This window comes from Rhipicephalus sanguineus, chromosome 2 (genome assembly GCF_013339695.2).
Source record: "Rhipicephalus sanguineus isolate Rsan-2018 chromosome 2, BIME_Rsan_1.4, whole genome shotgun sequence".
Classification (NCBI taxonomy): Eukaryota; Metazoa; Arthropoda; class Arachnida; order Ixodida; family Ixodidae; genus Rhipicephalus; species Rhipicephalus sanguineus.
In genome coordinates, this window is record NC_051177.1 from 13,876,986 (window position 1) to 13,897,084 (window position 20,099).

A 20,099-nucleotide genomic window follows, 5' to 3' on the forward strand; every position below is an offset into this window, starting at 1 on the left:
TGGCGGAAAAGAAAGAAGGCACGAAAACTTATCTGCGCATGCCCATGCAATAGGCAAACCTATCAATCCGGCACGCGTGGCTGTCTACGTGAAAGATAACTGTTAAGCAATTGATTTCATCTTTATGCCCCGCCACGGTGGTCCAGTGGTTATGGCGCTCGACTGCTGACCCGAAGGTTGCAGGATCGAATCCCGGCTGCGGCGGCTGCATTTTCGATGGAGGCGAAAATGTTTGAGGCCTGTATAATTAGATTTAGGTGCACGTTAGTGATCTCTTATGTTCCAATTATCTCTGGTTAATGCAGCGGCCCATCTGTCCTACGTAGAAGCGGCCGCAGCTGAAAGGGACCTTATACACCACACTTGCATGGCAATCAGTGAATTTGTTGGTGTGTTTTACGAAACAAATATCGGTCCGCTTCTTGTCTTTTACTCGCTCATTTTTTCTCTCCACAGCGGCACAAATCTTACCTAGCTTATTGGCAGCCGTGAAAACAACGTTAACGCCATATCTACTTCCTACTTTCTTTAGCCTGTGAGAGACGCAATGAATGTACGGTATACCTACGACACGTTTCTTCCTATCGCTTTCTGCAACCATGCTCGGACTTAACATAATGGACTTCTTTAAACGTTCAGCGACAGTGGCCACTGCATCACGAGGATAACCTACATCTGAAAGACACGTAACCTGTGCGTTAAAGCTATCACTCATTTTGGGCTCACAAGATTTGGTGAGGGCAGACTTAAGGCAAGACATGGCGATACCGTTTTTTGCAGCCTTCGAGTGCTTCGACGAAAAATTTAACAGCAGTTTCGAAGATCTAGGAGAATACTGCCAGCACACGTGGTTCTTCTGAAACGTTAAAGGGGTGGTGCCACCATGTTTGTGGCTTGCGCGTTCTTTGCTGTAAGCGTTTGCTATAGCTCCAGGAAGAACGATGCACGCACCAAGGTTCGCGTATTCTCGCTAAATAATTTAATATCGCCTTTTGATGTGGACAACTTTCGGTTTCGGTTTCTGGGCGCCGAGGTTGGGCAGTGACGTAGAAGTGTAGGAGGCGTGGTCACGTGACCACACAAGGCTGTGACGTACTTAGCCAGAAAATGATCGAAACTCGGCGAGTGATGTAGCAACCGATGCTTTGCGGGTACTACAGTGAACTAGAATATATTTCTAGTTCACTACAGCCGGTACGTACGTTGCGGAGGTGGCGGAGGTCCGCAGGTCACCCACGTCACTACAGCAGATCTGGTGTGACGTCACTACAACTTTCGTTGTCCATCCTACAGATCTACGTCAATGTTGGCGCGCTGGCGATGGGTTTTGATCGGGAGAATGGGCATTTAGGTACACTTTGGAAGTGAATTAAAATATATTCTAAACGTTTGCTGTGTCCGACCCTTCGTGTGGAGTGTCCTTGCATACAGAGGAAACCCACAACAGGCTTGTGATAGCCTCGAAATTTGATGGCACCACCCCTTTAAGGAAATGTCTAGGAATTGTATATTCTGTTATTCTGAGGCACCTCTTTAGTGAAGTTGAACCCTCCTCCATCTATTTCAAATTTTTCGCTCACTGAGGTTTCCACGGTTTCAAAGTCCTTACCGCTACAAAAAATCAAATAATCGTCCACATAACGAAAAACCTTAATAATAGAATTACCTAAGGCGCCTTCTAATTGTTTGTCAATCTTACTAAGGTATAAATCACTACGAACCGGAACAACTTTAGAACCAATACAGTAGGTTTGATAGGTTTGCCTATTGCATGGGCATGCGCAGATTTTTCGTGCCTTCTTTGTTTTCCGCCGTTATGCGTCTCTTCAGTTGTTAGTCGGCGTTTGTGACTTCTTTCTTGTGACCGTGTTGACACGCCCTGTCTTTTTAGAATAAACAGGTTGAATGCGGCTGCAGACCGCACAACTTATTGACGAGCTGTTGAGATCGCATTGGTGTGGCCCCTTTAGTTTGATTATTCTTTGCCAGGGAGAAATACCCTATTTCACTCTGCATGTTGAGTTATGACCCCTTCCCCCCCTTTTTTTTTTCTTTCAATGCAAGGGGTCCCTCATCATTTCCACTGGTCCACAAGTGTTCCTCGAAACATCCATGGCAGGTAATCAGTGGACTAGATCACCTATAATTATTCAAATAAACGCATCATTTTAACAAACGTAGTTTTTTACAGAGCATGTAAGTTCTCAGTTTTCCATAATTTGTTCGATGACATGGTGCACACCAATTTTGAGTATTTCGTACAAGATGGATTAGGTTGCAAGCTACTTAAGTACCTCTACACATTTAATATATTTTAAAAGCAGGTGATTGTAACAACGATCAGCTCTATGACCTAGACGCCTGCAATGCACAAGAAACTATGAATAGAGGACTCGATTCGTCGCTCGTTTGAACATGTGCGCCACAGTAACGCCACCTGTATTGCACAATAACGCCAGTCTTGACGTGTCATTGGCCCTTGTTATTTCTTTGAGTTTTCAAGGACGGCTTACGGAGTGTCAGAGGGTTTATTACACTCGTGTTCGAGGTGGTACAATCTTTTTTTAATGAATTCTTCTTAGTAATAAAAGCAGAAGACACATGCACACGCAAGTTGCCTGCCTCGGCAACCGAAATATTAGTCGCATAATCCGATAGATATTTCGCTCCCTGCTTCTATGATCCATCTTTTCTGTACTGTCAGACAGACTCGTTAACCTGCCCCTAATTCTTGGATGAGCGAATCCTTGGGAAGGCCCGCATATCCAGCGCATTCCGTTTCAGAGGAAGCTCACAGCCGCCTATTCAAACGCTATTAAAGCCAATTTGGCTGTAAACATTGTTCAATTCGAAACATCAAATTAAATTATCGAGACCTTACTATAAGCAGAATTTTTACAATAGGAGCCGAAGACGGTAAGTTAAATAAAGTATAAACTCACAGGGATCCGTCATGCATTCGCCTAAAGGCCGCTTTGCGCTCAAGCCGCGCAGGGCCCGCCTCACTGGCTGGTCACGGTGAGTTTCCAGCGTCATCGAGCACACCGACGCAGTTTCAGGTATTACGGTACTAGTTGCGTTTGGTGCGCGGTAATTTTGTATGCGCCCACATTTTCTTCGGTGTGGTCTCAGACGAGTGACCTGTGATGCTGTATAGCCTGGCTCTACTGCCACGGCGTTCGTGCGGACGTAGCGACACACAGAGGCAAGGAATGATTCGGAGGCGCAGCATCTTGCTGTGTGGGAAGACGTCACTGTTAGATTATGTTGCGTGGCCAGACTGCAGGCCATGCTTGAGCTGACCGTTTCTGCTGAAAAAATCGAGCTGCATACGTGGCGACCATCGTGCCGAGTTGCACCACTGCTTGCTTGCATTCAGCTGATTAAACACGAAGTGCACAGCTTATTGGGAAAGCAAACTATGGGCCGTCCCCGCCGATCGGGCCCAGCGTTGAGGAGCGCGTCCGGCGCCGACCGCGTTGAGGCGCTGTGGCCGCTGCTTTGGGTTTTCAAACGTCGGGCTGAAAACAGAACCGAGCCCGGAAATATTGGTGGCAAATGAAAGCTGGTGAGTTGCGATGGTTTTTCGATTTCGTGCCGATTCCAGGAGGACGGATTAGCGGAGCCTGATGTGTGTGCCCAACTCGGCTGCGCTACACACCCGTGCTGGCAAGCATCTGAACCAATTGTACCCGCGGCGAAAAACAAATGTCAGAGGAGAACACTTTCAGGCTTCGTCGAATTAGGGTAATAAAAGGCATATGCAGGACAACATTGGAAGATTGTGCACAATTTCAACTTTTATGCTTGTGTCACTTAAACGATTACGCACTTGAACAGCTCTGGTCTGGCTTTATGATATTTGCGTCATTTCTGGAATGGGAGTGGATCTTTGCAACATTAACATTCGTAATGCAGTCATTTTGCCGAAGAAGGCTTCTGAAAAATGTCCTTCCGATGGACCGTCCTTGCCACAGAAACGCCTCCTTGTGGGAGATATGCATTACGAACCTTCTACGTTCTACGTTCACACGCTCATTGGCTGTAATGCTAGTTGACGTCGTGCCTTTATAGTTAACATTTATTTTACAGTTTCAGTCAACAATTTCGTTTCGCTTTATTTTTTCTCAGTTTATTTGTGGACTTTGGTACCACTGGATTCATGGCCGTGCAGTGAGGAACAACCATTGAAAGGTGCTGCTTTTGGTGTGATTATTGGCGGTTTTTACCTGACAGGTCTGGTGTACTTACTGATGAATGTCATAGCCTGCGAAGCGAAGTGCACGCGCTTTTTCCAAATTCGGCTATTATCATATTTGGGAACTTGAATTTTCCCAACATTGATCGGTCAACGCTCTCCGTGTCACCCGCGGAATAGCCGCACATTATTTTCTCAGCACTTGTTTCGACGTTTCATTAACTCAACTAATCGATCAACCAACTTGTGCCAATATTCTAGGCCCAATTTTAACCAGTAATCCCGATATCTTTTTTTTCCGACACGGCTCATGAACAAGGCATTATTGCTGGACTTTCCCACGAGCAAAAGAACCGCGACAAAATTGGGGGACGCTTAAGCTTCGCATTTAAGAGTTGAACGCGATAGCGATATCCGGCACCATCCTCATCGTGCTCTATTTCGCTTGTCATTATGCTCAGTCGCCCGGTCTCACACACCTATAGTAAAGGTAAAGGTCTCCGCCCTCTTCAAGAGCACTTTTATGACAACAGTGTACCCACTACGTGTGTGTAAGAGAATGCCCTCACTAATGTGTATGCCCTTTGTAATGGGTGGCACGCTTTAAACCACCAACTCGTTATGCAGTTCACATGGTCTGACGCCCGATGGCAATATACGCTTGTAACCCGTTTTACTGCGATATTACATCTCGTACTGTGACGCCTGTACACAAGACGCGTGTGTTTGTGAAGCATTAAAGTAAATTTCAGTGCAGTTCCAAGCAATGGAGTGGCTCTGTCGTAGAACACCTGCTTGCCACACAGACGGCCTGGGGTCGATTCTCACTCGAACCTAAAATTTTTTATTATTTATTTTTTCGGTCACGGACAAGATGACTTTTCGCTCCCGACGCCGACACCGGAATTTTCGCGGAACGAGCTCTTTGACGCCATCGCGTTAAAAGGTGAAGCGGCAGAGCCAATTTTGGTGAAATGAACGCTCCAAGGTTTTCAGATCAATTCTTTCGTGATTTTCACAAGCGCTCCACTGAACAGAAGTGGAACCTCTTTAAGTCTACCCTCACTCATCTCATCGACATGTTCGTTTCCATGTTATCCATTACCTGCAAAAAGAGCTCTCCTTGGTTTACCAGCCAACTTGGGCGACTTGAGAAAAAAAATTATACAGGCAGGCGCAATGGAGTGGTCTAGTGAGTACATATGCGAAATAAATGACGCGCGAGAATGAAAATCAAGCACAGCTGAAATCCACTTGTCGCAAATTTCTTTCTCGTCACTTATCATTCTTGTTAAAAAATAATCCTCGACGATTCTGGCGAGTGGTGAACCCGGTAACTCGTACTGACATCGGTCTGACAGATCCTAATGGCGATCCCATTCCAGATTCACAATGCGCTCAACTTCTTAATGATGCGATTGTAACTGTCTTCACTCGTCAGCCAAAATAATACCCATCTTCAAATGAGGCGACTGCACTTAATTATCGTCCTGTAAATTACTCGATCACATCGTACATAATGTGAAGACCATAACTCAAGCACCAGCACAAATTTTCGCGACAGCCAACTTGCCGGATTTATCAACGACGTTCATGCACCAGTGGACACTGGTTTTCAAGTTCACGCCATGTTTTTAGATTTTTCAAAGGCATTCGATCGCGTTCCACACCAGAGGTCGTTCTTCACCTTTCACAACTTAACCCTAAAATAATCGCATGGATTTTCTCGTCGCGAATTCGGTTTACATCTGTTCACAATTCTGACTCATGTGCTGATCCGGAGTTCCACAGGGCAGCGTGCTTGGTTCTTTACTTTTTCGAATATTGCCACGCCCGCTTCTTCTTTTATTTTGATGTGTTCGAGTTTGACCAGCAAGGACGATTATCAACGCTCGACGCTGGCCGTGAAGCAGTGTTCGAGAAGCTTCACGATTTTAGTAGATCGTTTTGTTAAGGTTTCGCGCCGCACGCGAATGTTCCAGCTTTGTCGAGAGATAACGCCGCCACCAGCGATATTGCTGGAAAGTTCCATAGCGCCTGTATAAAAGCCGACGCGCTTGACCGCTTGTCAGTTGATCGACGGACGACGCCCTGTTCGCCGCTATCTTTGTACAGCGTGTATTGCTGTAGTTCTAGTTCTCATTTTCCGGCCACAAGTTCGGCCAAATAAACAGTTTCATCCTGCAAACGCCGACTGCTGTCTTCGTCGACGTCACGACCACGTGACATCTGGTGGAGGTGCTGCTTCTTCCATGATCCGGACGCCCCCGCGAAGCGCTGACCCAAGCCCAAGCCGCGAGGAGGACGACAGCAAAGAAAACCCGGATCGTCGAACAAGCCGCAGGCAGAAGGGACTGCAGCCAGAGGGGCTCCTTCCCGAACAAACCAGGCAGCCAAAGGTTCCAACACCCACCGCAGCGACGATGACCGACCCCGTGCAGCCTGCGCCGATCCTACTCCGGCAGCCCAAGGAGCCGCCAACATTCCGCGGGTCGTCATGCGAAGACCCTGACACCTGGCTCGAGACTTTCGAAAGGGTCTCAACATTTAACAACTGGGACTCCGAGGACAAGCTGCGTCACGTTTACTTTTACCTTGAAGACGCAGCAAGGACCTGGTTCGAGAATCGGGAGTCCACTCTTCGAACTTGGGACGCCTTTCGCAGCGCTTTCCTGCAGACGTTTGCAAGCGTCGTCAGAAAAGAAAGGGCCGCAGCCTTGCTAGAGACGCGGGTCCAACTTCCAAATGAAAGTGTTGCCATCTTTGGAGAGGAAATGACCAGACTGTTCCGCCACGCTGACCCAGCCATGCCTGAGGACAAGAAAGTCAGGTTGCTCATGCGTGGGGTAAAGCAAGAGCTCTTCGCTGGGCTGATGCGGAACCCACCCTCGACAGTCCAAGAATTCATCTCAGAGGCGACGACGATTGAGAAGACCCTGGAAATGCGCAACCGCCAGTATAATCGCCGATCGATTCAAGACAGCCCAGCTGTTCATGCCGTCGGCTCCGACGACCTGCGTGAAACGATCCGAGCGATCGTGCGGGAAGAACTGCGCAAGCTTTTACCCTTACCACAGCCTGAAGTTGCCTCGATCGCTGACATCGTTCGAGAGGAAATACAGCAGTCTCTGGGCACCCCCGAGTCAGCGCAGCCACAGCTGCAAGCAGTGAGCTATGCCGCTGCAGCCCGACGCAACGCCCCCCCTCCTCGCCCACGTCAAGACGCCGCGCCACCCCAGCAGTTCCGCCGCCAGGCACCACCGCCGCCGCCACCGACGTCATACCGCCCGCCAGCCGGCCAGCTATACACGCCGAGGAAGACCGACGTTTGGCGCGCCCCCGACCACCGACCACTCTGCTACCATTGCGGGGAAGCTGGCCACACTTACCGCCGCTGCCAGTACCGACAGATGGGACTGCGTGGCTTCGCCATCGACGCGCCGCGTCCACAGCGAGGGGAAAGACCACGCGACATCGCCGACTATCTGGCAGGAGCGCAGTGGACCCCCCGAGGACCTTCCCGATCGCCGTCGCCAGGCCGCTACGCCTCTTCCCAACGCCGACCATACACTGGCCCAACCCGTGGCCGGTCACCCTAGCCCGCATCCGGAAAACTAAGGGCAGCAACCGATGGAGGTGCGGTTGCTGTACGACGAAATACCGAAGACCCTCCGCCGCCGACGCCGCAGCCACGACGAAGGCTTCAGGACACGACGCGAACCCCTGACGACGAAACCTCGCGGATCGAAGTAGACCTGACGACGCAACGTGGAAGCAGCGGAACAAACCGACGTAGCCGTGACCCGACGCCACGACCTAACTGCAACGCAAGACGACGAACTAGCGACCTCGACGTTCTTATCGACGGCCACAGCGTCACAGCCCTCGTCGACACCGGAGCCGACTATTCTGTCATCAGTGGACCGTTCGCCACGAAGCTGAAGAAAGTTAGGACAGCCTGGGAAGGCCCCGAAATCCGGACAGCTGGAGGTCACCTCGTAACGCCGGAGGGAATCTGCACAGCGAGACTCACCATTAACAACCGGATTTATCCCGCGAACTTCGTAATCCTGCCGCGTTGCTCGAGAGACGTAATCCTTGGTATGGACTTCTTAGGCCTTCATGGCGCAATCATCGACCTGAGGTCTAAGTTAATAACACTGTCCACGGAAAAGGCACTACCGCCGCACACTCCGCCAAGAAAGCACGCCTTGAATGTGCTGGAAGACCAGGTCACCATTCCCCCTCGCTCCAGCGTCATCATTTCCGTCGGCACTCAGAAATCAGCAGACCTGGAAGGCGTTATTGAAGGCGACCAGCACCACTTGATTAACCGCAAGATTTGCGTCGCAAGAGGAGTAGCAGAGCTGCGGGCAGGGAAAGCAACAGTTATGCTCACGAATTTCAGCAACGAGTACAAGCACGTGAGCAAAGGCACGACGGTCGCCTACATCGAAGAAATCGTAGAAGCCAGCAATGCTTTCGGCCTCACCGATTCTCCCGAGCCTACTCCGACGAATGAAGCGCCGCAACCAGCGTTCGACATCAATCCCAGCCTTCAGAAGCACAAACAAGAGCAGCTCAAAACCCTGCTCTTGCAATACAAGGACTGCTTTTCGTCGTCGTCAAGAATTAGGCAGACTCCCGTGGCAAAACATCGCATCATAACAGAGGAAAGCGCCAGACCACTCCGTCAGAGCCCGTACAGAGTTTCGACGCGAGAACGCGAGGCCGTGAAGAAACAGGTCGACGAAATGCTACGCGACGACATCATCCAGCCGTCGAAGAGTCCGTGGGCATCCCCGGTGGTGCTAGTGAAGAAGAAGGATGGGACTCTACGTTTTTGCGTCGATCATCGTCGCCTGAACAAAGTCACGAAGAAGGACGTGTATCCCCTTCCCCGGATAGACGACACCCTGGATCGATTACACAACGCAAAGTAGTTTTCGTCGATGGACCTCAAGACCGGTTACTGGCAAATAGAAGTCGACGAGAGAGACCGAGAAAAGACTGCTTTTATAACACCAGACGGCCTGTTCGAGTTCAAGGTCATGCCCTTTGGTCTTTGCTCGGCACCTGCGACTTTTCAACGGGTTATGGATACAGTACTGGCCGGCTTGAAGTGGCAGACGTGCCTCGTGTACTTGGACGACGTCGTTGTGTTTTCCGCAAACTTCGACGAACACCTTCGGCGCCTTGAAGTTGTACTCCAAGCAATCAAGACCTCCGGACTCACCTTGAAGCCTGAAAAGTGCCGCTTCGCGTACGAGGAGCTCTTGTTCTTGGGTCACGTGATCAGCAAGGATGGTGTTCGCCCGGACCCGCGGAAAACAGCTGCCATCGCTGACTTCCCGACGCCCACCGATAAGAAGGCCGTACGCCGTTTTCTCGGCTTGTGCGCCTATTACAGACGTTTCGTCAAGGAATTTTCACGGATCGCCGAGCCACTGACGCAACTCACGAAGGCCGACGTCGAATTCAGGTGGGAGACGTCGCAAGTTCAAGCATTTCAAGAATTGAAACGACGCCTGCAGACGCCTCCCATACTTGCGCATTTCGACGAATACGCCGATACGGAAATCCACACCGACGCAAGCAGCGTAGGACTCGGCGCCGTCCTTGTGCAAAAGACCGACGGATTCGAAAGGGTCATCAGTTATGCTAGCCGGTCGCTATCAAAGGCAGAAATCAACTACTCCACAACAGAAAAGGAGTGCCTGGCCATCATCTGGGCTGCATCGAAGTTTCGCCCCTACCTCTACGGCCGGCCCTTCAAAGTTGTGAGCGACCACCACGCCTTGTGTTGGCTAGCTAACTTGAAGGACCCTTCAGGTCGCCTCGCACGGTGGAGCCTAAAGAATTTGACATAACCGTCGTTTACAAGTCCGGCAGAAAACACTCCGACGCTGACTGCCTGTCCCGCGCCCCCGTCGACCCACCACCGCAGGATGACATGGAGGATGACTGCTTCTTGGGAACCATAAGTGCCGAAGACTTCGCCGAACGACAGCGAGCGGACCCAGAACTCAGGGGCCTTGTGGAATACCTCGAGGGCAGGACCACCGTTGTTTCCAAGGTATTCACGCGAGGACTGACGTCGTTTTTCTTGCGCAACGGTGTTCTCCTTAAGAAGAACTTCTCGTCGCTTCGAGCCGATTCCCTTCTCGTAGTGCCCTCGACATTGCGACCAGAGGTCCTCCAGGCTCTGCATGACGACCCGACGTCTGGACACCTGGGTGTTTCTCGCACGCTCGCAAGAATACAGGAAAAGTACTACTGGCCGCGCCTTGTCGCCGACGTAACTCGCTACGTCAAGACCTGCCGGGACTGTCAGCGACGCAAGACACCGCCGACTAGGCCAGCCGGACTTCTGCAGCCTATCGAGCCACCTCGACGGCCGTTCCAGCAAATTGGGATGGACTTACTGGGGCCGTTCCCGACGTCCAATACCGGAAACAAATGGATCGTCGTAGCTACCGACTACCTCACCCGCTACGCCGAGACAAGGGCCCTACCCAGAGGCAGTGCCGCCGAGGTAGCGAAGTTCTTCGTTGAGAACATCCTCCTGCGTCATGGCGCCCCAGAGGTCCTCATCACCGACAGAGGTACGGCATTTACTGCTGACCTAACTCAGGCTATACTGAGATACAGCCAAACAAGTCACCGCCGGACCACAGCGTACCACCCACAGACCAATGGCCTCACCGAGCGGCTAAACAAAACCATCGCCGACATGCTGGCCATGTATGTCGACGTCGAACACAAGACGTGGGATACCATCCTTCCGTATGTGACCTTCGCATACAACACGGCCATGCAAGAAACGACACAAATGACGCCGTACAAGCTGGTCTACGGAAGGAGCCCGGCAACGACGCTCGACGCAATGCTACCAACCACCACCGACGAAGACGATCTCGACGTTGCCGCCTATTTGCAACGCGCCGAAGAAGCTCGACAGCTCGCCCGCCTGCGCATCAAGAAACAGCAGAGGGTCGACAGCCGTCACTATAATCTTCGACGACGCCACATGGAGTACCAACCCGGTGACCGTGTGTGGGTCTGGACGCCGATACGCCGACGTGGACTCAGTGAAAAACTTCTTCGGCGATACTTCGGCCCATACAAGGTGCTTCGACGTCACGGCGCTCTTGACTACGAGGTCGTCCCGGACGGCATTACGAACTCCCAGCGACGCCGCGCACGACCTGAAGTCGTCCATGTCGTGCGCCTTAAGCCGTTTTTTCCGCGTTAGCGAACCTGAGAACTCTACTTTTTCCTTTTATTATTGTAATTTATTTGTGTATGCGATTGTTTTTTCCTTTGCATGTTCTGTTGCAAGCATCGGGACGATGCTTTTTCAGAGGGGGGCAATGCCACGCCCGCTTCTTCTTTTATTTTGATGTGTTCGAGTTTGACCAGCAAGGACGATTATCAACGCTCGACGCTGGCCGTGAAGCAGTGTTCGAGAAGCTTCACGATTTTAGTAGATCGTTTTGTTAAGGTTTCGCGCCGCACGCGAATGTTCCAGCTTTGTCGAGAGATAACGCCGCCACCAGCGATATTGCTGGAAAGTTCCATAGCGCCTGTATAAAAGCCGACGCGCTTGACCGCTTGTCAGTTGATCGACGGACGACGCCCTGTTCGCCGCTATCTTTGTACAGCGTGTATTGCTGTAGTTCTAGTTCTCATTTTCCGGCCACAAGTTCGGCCAAATAAACAGTTTCATCCTGCAAACGCGTCGACTGCTGTCTTCGTCGACGTCACGACCACGTGACAATATATATTAATGATTTACCCGTTCCCGTGACGTCACATATTAGATTATTTGCAGACGATCGCGTGCTTTACCGAAGTGTAACATGCAAGACTGGTAGTCAATTATTACAGGCTGGCTAATGCCATAAAATACTTCCAAAGTTATGCTCCTGTCATTTACGAATAAGCAACGCGTACATATCAGCACGGTAGAACTCGCCACCGCTTACAAATACCTTGGCATCAACCTGCAGTCAAACTTATCCTGGATTAACTATACTAATATTACCCTCACCTCTGCTAACCGCATCCTCGGACTCCTCAAGCATAATTTAAAACAAGTTAAAAAACTAGCGTATAGTATACCACGTTACTCTGTCTAAAATTAGAATACGCGTCTGCCATTTCGGACCCCGGACAAACATCAACATAGAAGCCTTGCTGAACCGTGCTGTGAGATTCGTCTCAGTTTTCTCATTATTCACGTTACACTAGCGCGAATAATCAGATGATGAATCAGAAGCGTGAATAACGAGATGACGGCCAAGTGCCGTCATCTCGTTAAAGAACAAAGCAGAGTTAGACAAAGCACTTCGCCATAAAATTTCCCGGTGTTCCATAAGCGATATCATCACTCCTCACTTGACGATGAATTCTTTCAGTCACCGCTAGTTATCTTCCACGTCGTGATCACACTCAAAGTGAAACGCATAAACTGCCAGTCTTCCCATTATGCACATTCAGTCTTGCCGTGCACAATAACCGAATGAATTACGCACTACCGGCATGAGACGTTGCCACAGAACACAACCTTAGCAAATTTCAAGACCTTACTCACGCGCAGTTTGCCACCTAATCTAGTATTTTCTTTTTCTTGTTCATTGCAGTGTTTTTTTTTTCCCTGCTGCTGTTTTTTCTATTGTTATCTCTTCGAAAACGAATTTCGTACACTGTGTTTCACTCCATTTATTTTGTAATTTCTTCTGTTCCAACTTTTGAGATGCATAACCTGTAACCGATGCCTGTGCATACCATCGTCATTAAGGCCTCTGTGTTTTGTTTTTCTTTTAAACAAAAAAGACGAGCAACCGGTTTCGTCACTTCCGAGTTGGTCCTTGCCCAGTATAGCCGCACAAGCATTTCGCCGCCTTCGCGCTGACTGGAGCTTCCTCGCAGGTGCGTACAAAATCGTGGAGATGTTGATCGACCATCCGAGCATCACGGCCGAGATGCTGGCCAGCGGCTGGGCACGGAGTCAGGCGCAGGAGAGCTCTGACTACTCGGCCGACATCTCGCCCGTGATCTTGGCCGCGCACTGCAACCAGTTCGAGATCCTGCAGCTGCTGCTGTCTCGAGGTGCCGGCATCGAGCGGCCGCACGCGCTCTCGTGCTCGTGCCGCCGCTGCTGCGAGGACACCCGGCGCGACTCGCTGCGACACTCGCTGCGACGCATACACGCCTTCCGAGCACTTGCCTCGCCCGCCTGGATATCGCTCACCAGCGAGGACCCCATACTGACCGCCTTCAAGGTAGTCCTCTCCACCACGTCCTCTCTTGACACAACTTGTGAGAGGGTTTCTCATGGATTTTACATTAGACGTAACAGGAAATTAAGGTGAATGAATTTCAACCTCTGCCTCAGGAACTCTGATTCTGCTGCCATTGGCCAAGAGCAGCATACAGTGAAACCTCGGTGATACGAATCTCACGGGACCACCAAAAATATTCGTATCATCCGAAATTCGTATCACTAGAAAGCATGAAAAATTAGCATGCGACAAAAGAAAGCTGGCGTACATTTTCATTTATTGTTTTTCAGGGCCGCACCAACGTCAGAAGGAACCCTGGATAATTGTCAGTCAAGTTTTTAGATGTCGGCATCATACCAGCACTCCTAAATATACGGCGCGTACGCGCGTATTTAATTAATGAACCGGGTGCGTTGTGACCCGCGACAGCAGTAGCCTCTTCCAAATTTTAGTATGCTTTTTTTTTGCATGACACAGGAGTACTGCAGCGAAAGTAACAAAAGAAGTGCTTTGACGCGATGGCTCAAGGCCACAAAAAAAAAAAAAAAAAAAGAGCCACGGTCCTGTGTGTCATCGGTCCTATTTTGTTATCGCGGAGGTACTGGGGATGTTTTTTGGGAGATTTGCGGCCGTGCCCGCACAAGTGCGACCTCAGCGGCCGGCATGTTGGTGTTGTGAGGCCTGACTCCTTCGCCAAGACCGTCCTCTCTTTCTTTCGATCCTCGTCCACCTTTCATAGGATGTCTGATGCACGAGGCAGGCAGGCACACAGTACGACGACCGCAGCCCGCGTCGACGCGTTAGAAAAAAGCCGGCAGATCCCACGCATTGTGGGAATCAATGTAATGCGAAGCAGCCAGCAAAGAGCTGCATACATCGTCTTGTATGTCACTAAGGAAAATGCGTGTCATGGTTTTCATGTTAACTCCTATTATTTATGTTCGTCACACAGTAACGTCGCGCAATACCAACTTCGGGGTAGATCAAGCTAGCGAAACGGCCGCCAGCGCACCATGAGCGTGGTACGTAAGTCATGCTGTACATGACATGCGTGTCCTGATTCTCATGTTAACTCGTATTATTTATGTTCGTCACACAGTCACGTCACGCAATACCAATTTCGGGGTAGATCAAGCTAGCGAAACGGCCGCCAGCGCACCATGAGCGTGGCACGTAAGTCATGCTGTACATGACATGCGTGTCATGATTTTCATGTTAACTCGTGTCATTTATGTTAGTCACACAGTCACGTCGCAAGATACCGATTTTGGTGTATATCAAGCTAGCGAAACGGGCACCAGCGCACCATGAGCGTGGCATGTAAATCATGCTGTACATGACATGCGTGTCATGATTTTCATGTTATGACTTGTCATTTATGTTCGTCATACAGTCATGTTACGCCATACCAATTTTGGTGTACATTCGATTAACCAAGCGATCAGGAGAGCACAAAGTCGTAGGCGGCTAGATAGATAGATAGATAGATAGATAGATAGACAGACAGACAGACAGACAGACAGACAGACAGACAGACAGATAGATAGATAGATAGATAGATAGATAGATAGATAGATAGATAGATAGATAGATAGATAGATAGATAGATAGATAGATAGATAGATAGATAGATACGCGAAGGCACACGGAGGCACATAAGAGCCTCAAAGATTCGCGCACACAATCTCCGAGGCCGTGATGCGTTTCTGAACGTTTATTCTGACCGTAAAGCCCCAACCGCATGCACGCGATTTTCGGGCGACGGCGAGGAGCGACAGCGACGAGCGACATGATTTGCTGTCGCGGAGGGCCATCCATCGCCGTCGCTTGTCGCGTCGCAGCTTTCTGGAAAACTAGAAAAAATCGCTTGTCGCCCGGAAGTGAGCGTGACGATTTCCGGCAACATGGCAGCATCACCGATCCTCGCTTCGGTTACAATTTGCTCTTGATGCTTCCAATCGGCGCGTACTTCAATGAATGCAAGTTATAGCCTACCTTCTTTGCAACCCCATCTCACGTGGAGAGCGAGGCAGCGGCCGTATTTTGTCGTTAATTTTGATCGACGGCTCGTTTTGATGTTTCGGTGGTAGCTTGCTGCAATGATGGTAGCTTGCTGCAATGTCTGTTTAAAGTGCGTCGTAGCGTCGTAGACGTCGTAGATGCGTAGTAGTATAGTGCCTAGAATATACTTACTAGTGTGCCGACCGCCGAGCGTTTCCAATGGGAGACGCTGGCACCGACGGTGATGCCTAGGGTGCCTTGATGCGCGTTTGTGATGCCTTCCGTCGGACGCCACCAGACGGCGACACTCTTAGGAACCATGCTAACCGAGCGGCGCATCAAGCCAACCGCGCGCGTTGCACGCGCGTCGCTCAGTTGCGCTTCGGATGCCCGTTTGTAAGCGCAGTCGGTTGTGATCAGGGAGTTAAGAAACATTCCGTTGCGGTAAACTTGTGGGGCGTTGTCGCTTTCGAGCCAGTAGCTTATGATGTATCCGCATGTAAATGCTAGGTTTCTTTTTTGTGCGCGCGCTTCGCACTTGTTTCTGTTGACAGAAGCGCCATGTGGTCGCAGAAAACGAGGCGTAAAGACAGCACCTGTTGTGTCCCATGTTGTACGAGTGGCTACCGCTCAAACAACTAGCGGGTCTCATTATTCAGCGCTCCTGTGGACACAGAAATTTAATTAAGTTTAGCCGAGTGGGAGAATAATATAAAGAGCACAAATCGAAGACTAACTCCGGCGGCTGTCGTTTGTGAAAAACACTTCAATAATTGCTACACTCAGCGTCATTAGGTGATTACACAGATAATTAGTAAAATATGTGTCGTTAGGTCATTAAATAGAATATTAGTAAAATATGTGTCGTTTGCTGATTAATTGGATAATTAGTCAAATATGTGTCCTTAGGTAAATAAACAGATCATTAGTAAATGTATGCTAATTATATAGGTACAAATTGCCGTGAATTTAGCATTTGTGTCATGTGTCGCATATAATAGTATTTTTCGAAGAAACAGCCGGTATCGCGCAGCGTATTAAAGGAGTCCTGACACAAAAATTTTCGCCCCGCGTTTTTTTGCTGCAATGTGTTGCTGGGGGCCTGTTAGTCATAACACGGCACATCGTTTGCTGCAGCACGCGACAGATAATTAATTACAAGCTCCTCATTACCGACACAGCCTCAGTTTCGGTTTGACAGAGCTCCAAAAACGACAAGCCGCCGGGTGCAACTATCACCACCTAGCGAATGAAACGGTCGGTCACGTGAGCACACAGAACAGTGACGCATTTCCGCGCGGTCTGTCTTTGCCGGGCTCATCGTCGTCTGATGGCGACGATTTTCTTGCGGCAGGGATGGAAGGAATTTTCGACGTGGCGAATCACTTCAGGTTTGACCCGCTGGCGAGGGGCGATTCGTCGGGAAGCGCGTCAAAACAGAAATGGCGGCTACGACGTCATCATAACTTGTACCGGCTGCAACGGTTACGTAGAGGAAGTAGGGGGGTCACCTCGGGTCACCTCCGAGGGTGTCAATGCACTAGGTGCGGCCTGTAATGCTGGATGGCGCTCGCGAACTTCAAAATTCATATAAAATACCTTCCAAGCTTTATTCGCTGCCGATATTTTGCAGATGGTAAACGCACGTACACGGGAATCGATCCAGCAGGCTATCTCGGCCGCGAAATTTTGTGTCAGTACCCCTTTAATGATAACTGTGCGTACGATCGCTTGTTAGTGCTACCAAATCAGATTCCTTCGATTACGCTTTGCACCCGAACCAACGTTCCGCAGCGCGAAACTGGCTGGGACAGCCGTCGGCGTCTCTCACAGGCGCGCGCGTCGGCTAGAGACGCCGCTCGGCATAGCATTGTCGCTACGGCTATCGCCGTCTGGTGGCCGCCGGTGGAAGGCATCATTCTCCGTGCCACCGCGACGCCCGCGGTCGGCACACTAGTAAGTACATAGAGTTATTATACTGACTCTAGAGGAAAAGCTCCCCATAGAGCCCATGCATTGAAACCTATAACCACATGGGTTCCGCCATGATGGAACAAAATGATCGTTGCCAGCGTTGCCAGACCCTGAGACGCTCGCTATATTTGACGGTAGTAATCAGTTTTAATCTACCAACCTAAGCCAGCTACGCGCTGTTCAGAGAAATCCAGCTGTGTTTTGATGCGTGAAGCCGTGTGTTAGTGTACGGTTGTCTGTGCAGCTGGTCCGGTTGATAACAGTTAAAATTTCCACCTGTTTGTGCATGGTTTTTACTAGGCACTCTCAACCAAAGTTTCTCCGTTCGCTGGCACAAAGGTCACTCGACAGATTCGCAGCTCGAAGCAAAGTTCGTAGGCCGTGGTCGCGCGCTGATTCGACTTGCAATTGCGAGACACTTGTATCCACGTTCCTTTTCAGCTCATTGCTGCCGTTCTTCAGCGCAGAGAGCCGTAAAGCAGAAAAATGTCGATTGCAGCATGCAGCGGCGAATGTGAGTGAGACATCTCCCGAAAGCTTCAGTCGAAACTAAAGTTACACGGCCCACGAAGCTTTATCGCCGTTAAAAAGTCTAAAAAAAAATCGGTTGCGACTAGTTCGTACATAACTTTCAGGGCTTGTCTCATCTCTTCTTTGCCGTCCGTCCTGGTTTGCACTGAAGTTTCCAGCTTGAAAGAAAAAAGGGCTATCACATGAAGTCGAGTGGTATACGGCGACAGAAAACGCACACAACGGGACACTATGACAACTACGAGATACACGACGCGAACGAAGTTTCAGGGGCTTTAACACGACGCGCAAACCGGCGCAATCGGCCGCAAGCACACACTCGCGTCCTCGCGAGTGTTGATATGGTGGTGCCATCTAGTTAACCAGCCTGCAAACGCTCCCTTCCGCGCGCAGTAAATTGCATAAATAGCCGTCGTATTCTTTCGTAGAAGTATTCAAAATAAACAGAAAACAATATCCGCAAGTTTTTAATTGTGCAGATGCTTCTTTAGGATTGATATGTGATGGCAAGAATGACAACGTTCCAAGATGTCAGCGTTCTTGTGGTTATAGGTCTCGCGGCCCAGCTTTTCCTCTAGAGTCAGTATATTAACTCTATGAGTAAGTATATTCTAGGCACTATAGTAGTAGATAGATAGCGTGATAGCGTGCGCTTCCGTGCGCCCACTCGAGGTCACAGCAGATACTACTGTCGCAGTTAAACAAAACATTGCAAAAAAAAAAAGAAAATCCCGTAATGCTGCTGTGACTTCCTTATCTCACACAAGTCAATAATAAATTTGACATGCTGCCATTCATCTACTCTGTAATTCTTTTTTGCAATTTACCTGCGTGCACGCAATAGTTTTAAATCTAGCAACCATGACACTTTGTCGCGAACATGTGGGTGCTCCCGTCGCGACGGAGCCCGTTTGTCGCTGTCGCTCGTCGCCGTCGCTCGAAAATCGCGTGCATGCGGTTTTTCTTGCACCGAGATTCTGACGATTTGGCGGTGCGGCGCGAATGCCCACGCTTGCGTTCCCACTCACGCACGTGCTTGGCGCGTCTTCCGCGACAGCGCGGACAGCATCTCTTGTTACCTGGGCGGTAGCGTACGTTCGTATCAGACGTCGCTGGGTGAAAATCGGTTCGCAACAGCCGTACTCCATTACACTGCAGGCCAATGGGCCTTGGCCGGGACCAACAAAAAATTCGTGTCACCCCGAAATTCGTATGAGCTGTGATCGTATCACCGATGTTTCACTGTAGCTGTATAGTCGGATACATGCAGCGCGACTTTTCCGAAGACAGGAGACACATAAAACACAGACGAGCGCCGACTTACAACTGAGTTTATTTGCGCTTCGACAGGCCTTTTTGTATCTGCGGGAAATTCAGTCCGAGGTCAAAGAAAGGCCTGCTTCCCTTCGAAAGCGCCCATTCGAAACACGTCGAGAGGAATAGTAGCGAATGGTCTCCAGTCTGCGCTAACAAAATCTTGTGAGCATTGCATGTCTGAAAGCCTCAAAGATCAGGTAACACATTTGAGCAGCGCAGGGTACCCGTCTTTCCTGGTATCTGAGGTGTCCGAGTCGTTGCTTCAGAAGATTAAGCGGTCTGACGGGGGAAATGAACGGGAGAATCAAAAGAAGCAGGTACAAGTGATTCTCTATATTCATAGAATTTCGCACCATGTCAAGAGGATGGCGTCGAAACACGATGTTCAGATAGTATTCTCAGCCCCTTGTAAGTTGTCAAAATTGTGCAGCATGATAAATCGGCAAGGGCTACCCCAGTGCACGACTCAGCACAAGAACAGGTTCACAGAATGTGTTGCAAATGTCGTTTACGACATTCCCCTCCGCTGTGGCCGCCGGTACATACGGCAAACGGGCAGACGTTTTAATGAGCGCGCAAAGAGCACATCCTTAATGTACGCAATAACGCTGGTGGCTTCCTAGCCGAGCACTGCAAGCGTTGCGGCGGCACACCAAATTTCAACGGTACTAAATTTCTGAAAAGAGCCAGAGACAGGACAGAACGCGAACTTGTTGAGCGTTTTTTATTAGGAAAGCTGGGCCGATCAGTCTGTCGCTCTAACGGACGCTGAGGTTGACTTTTTAGATGGT

At 49.9% G+C, this 20,099-nt stretch overlaps 1 protein-coding gene across 1 annotated transcript in view; it reads left to right on the forward strand.

Moving 5' to 3' along the window:
- Nucleotides 1-20,099, forward strand: part of LOC119381054 (transient-receptor-potential-like protein) — a 182,341-nt gene that overhangs the window by 34,458 nt on the left and 127,784 nt on the right. Inside the window, exon 3 of the mRNA XM_049412203.1 lies at nucleotides 13,133-13,485. Within this exon, the coding sequence (XP_049268160.1) occupies nucleotides 13,133-13,485 (353 nt within the window). The remainder of the gene's footprint in view (nucleotides 1-13,132; nucleotides 13,486-20,099) is intronic.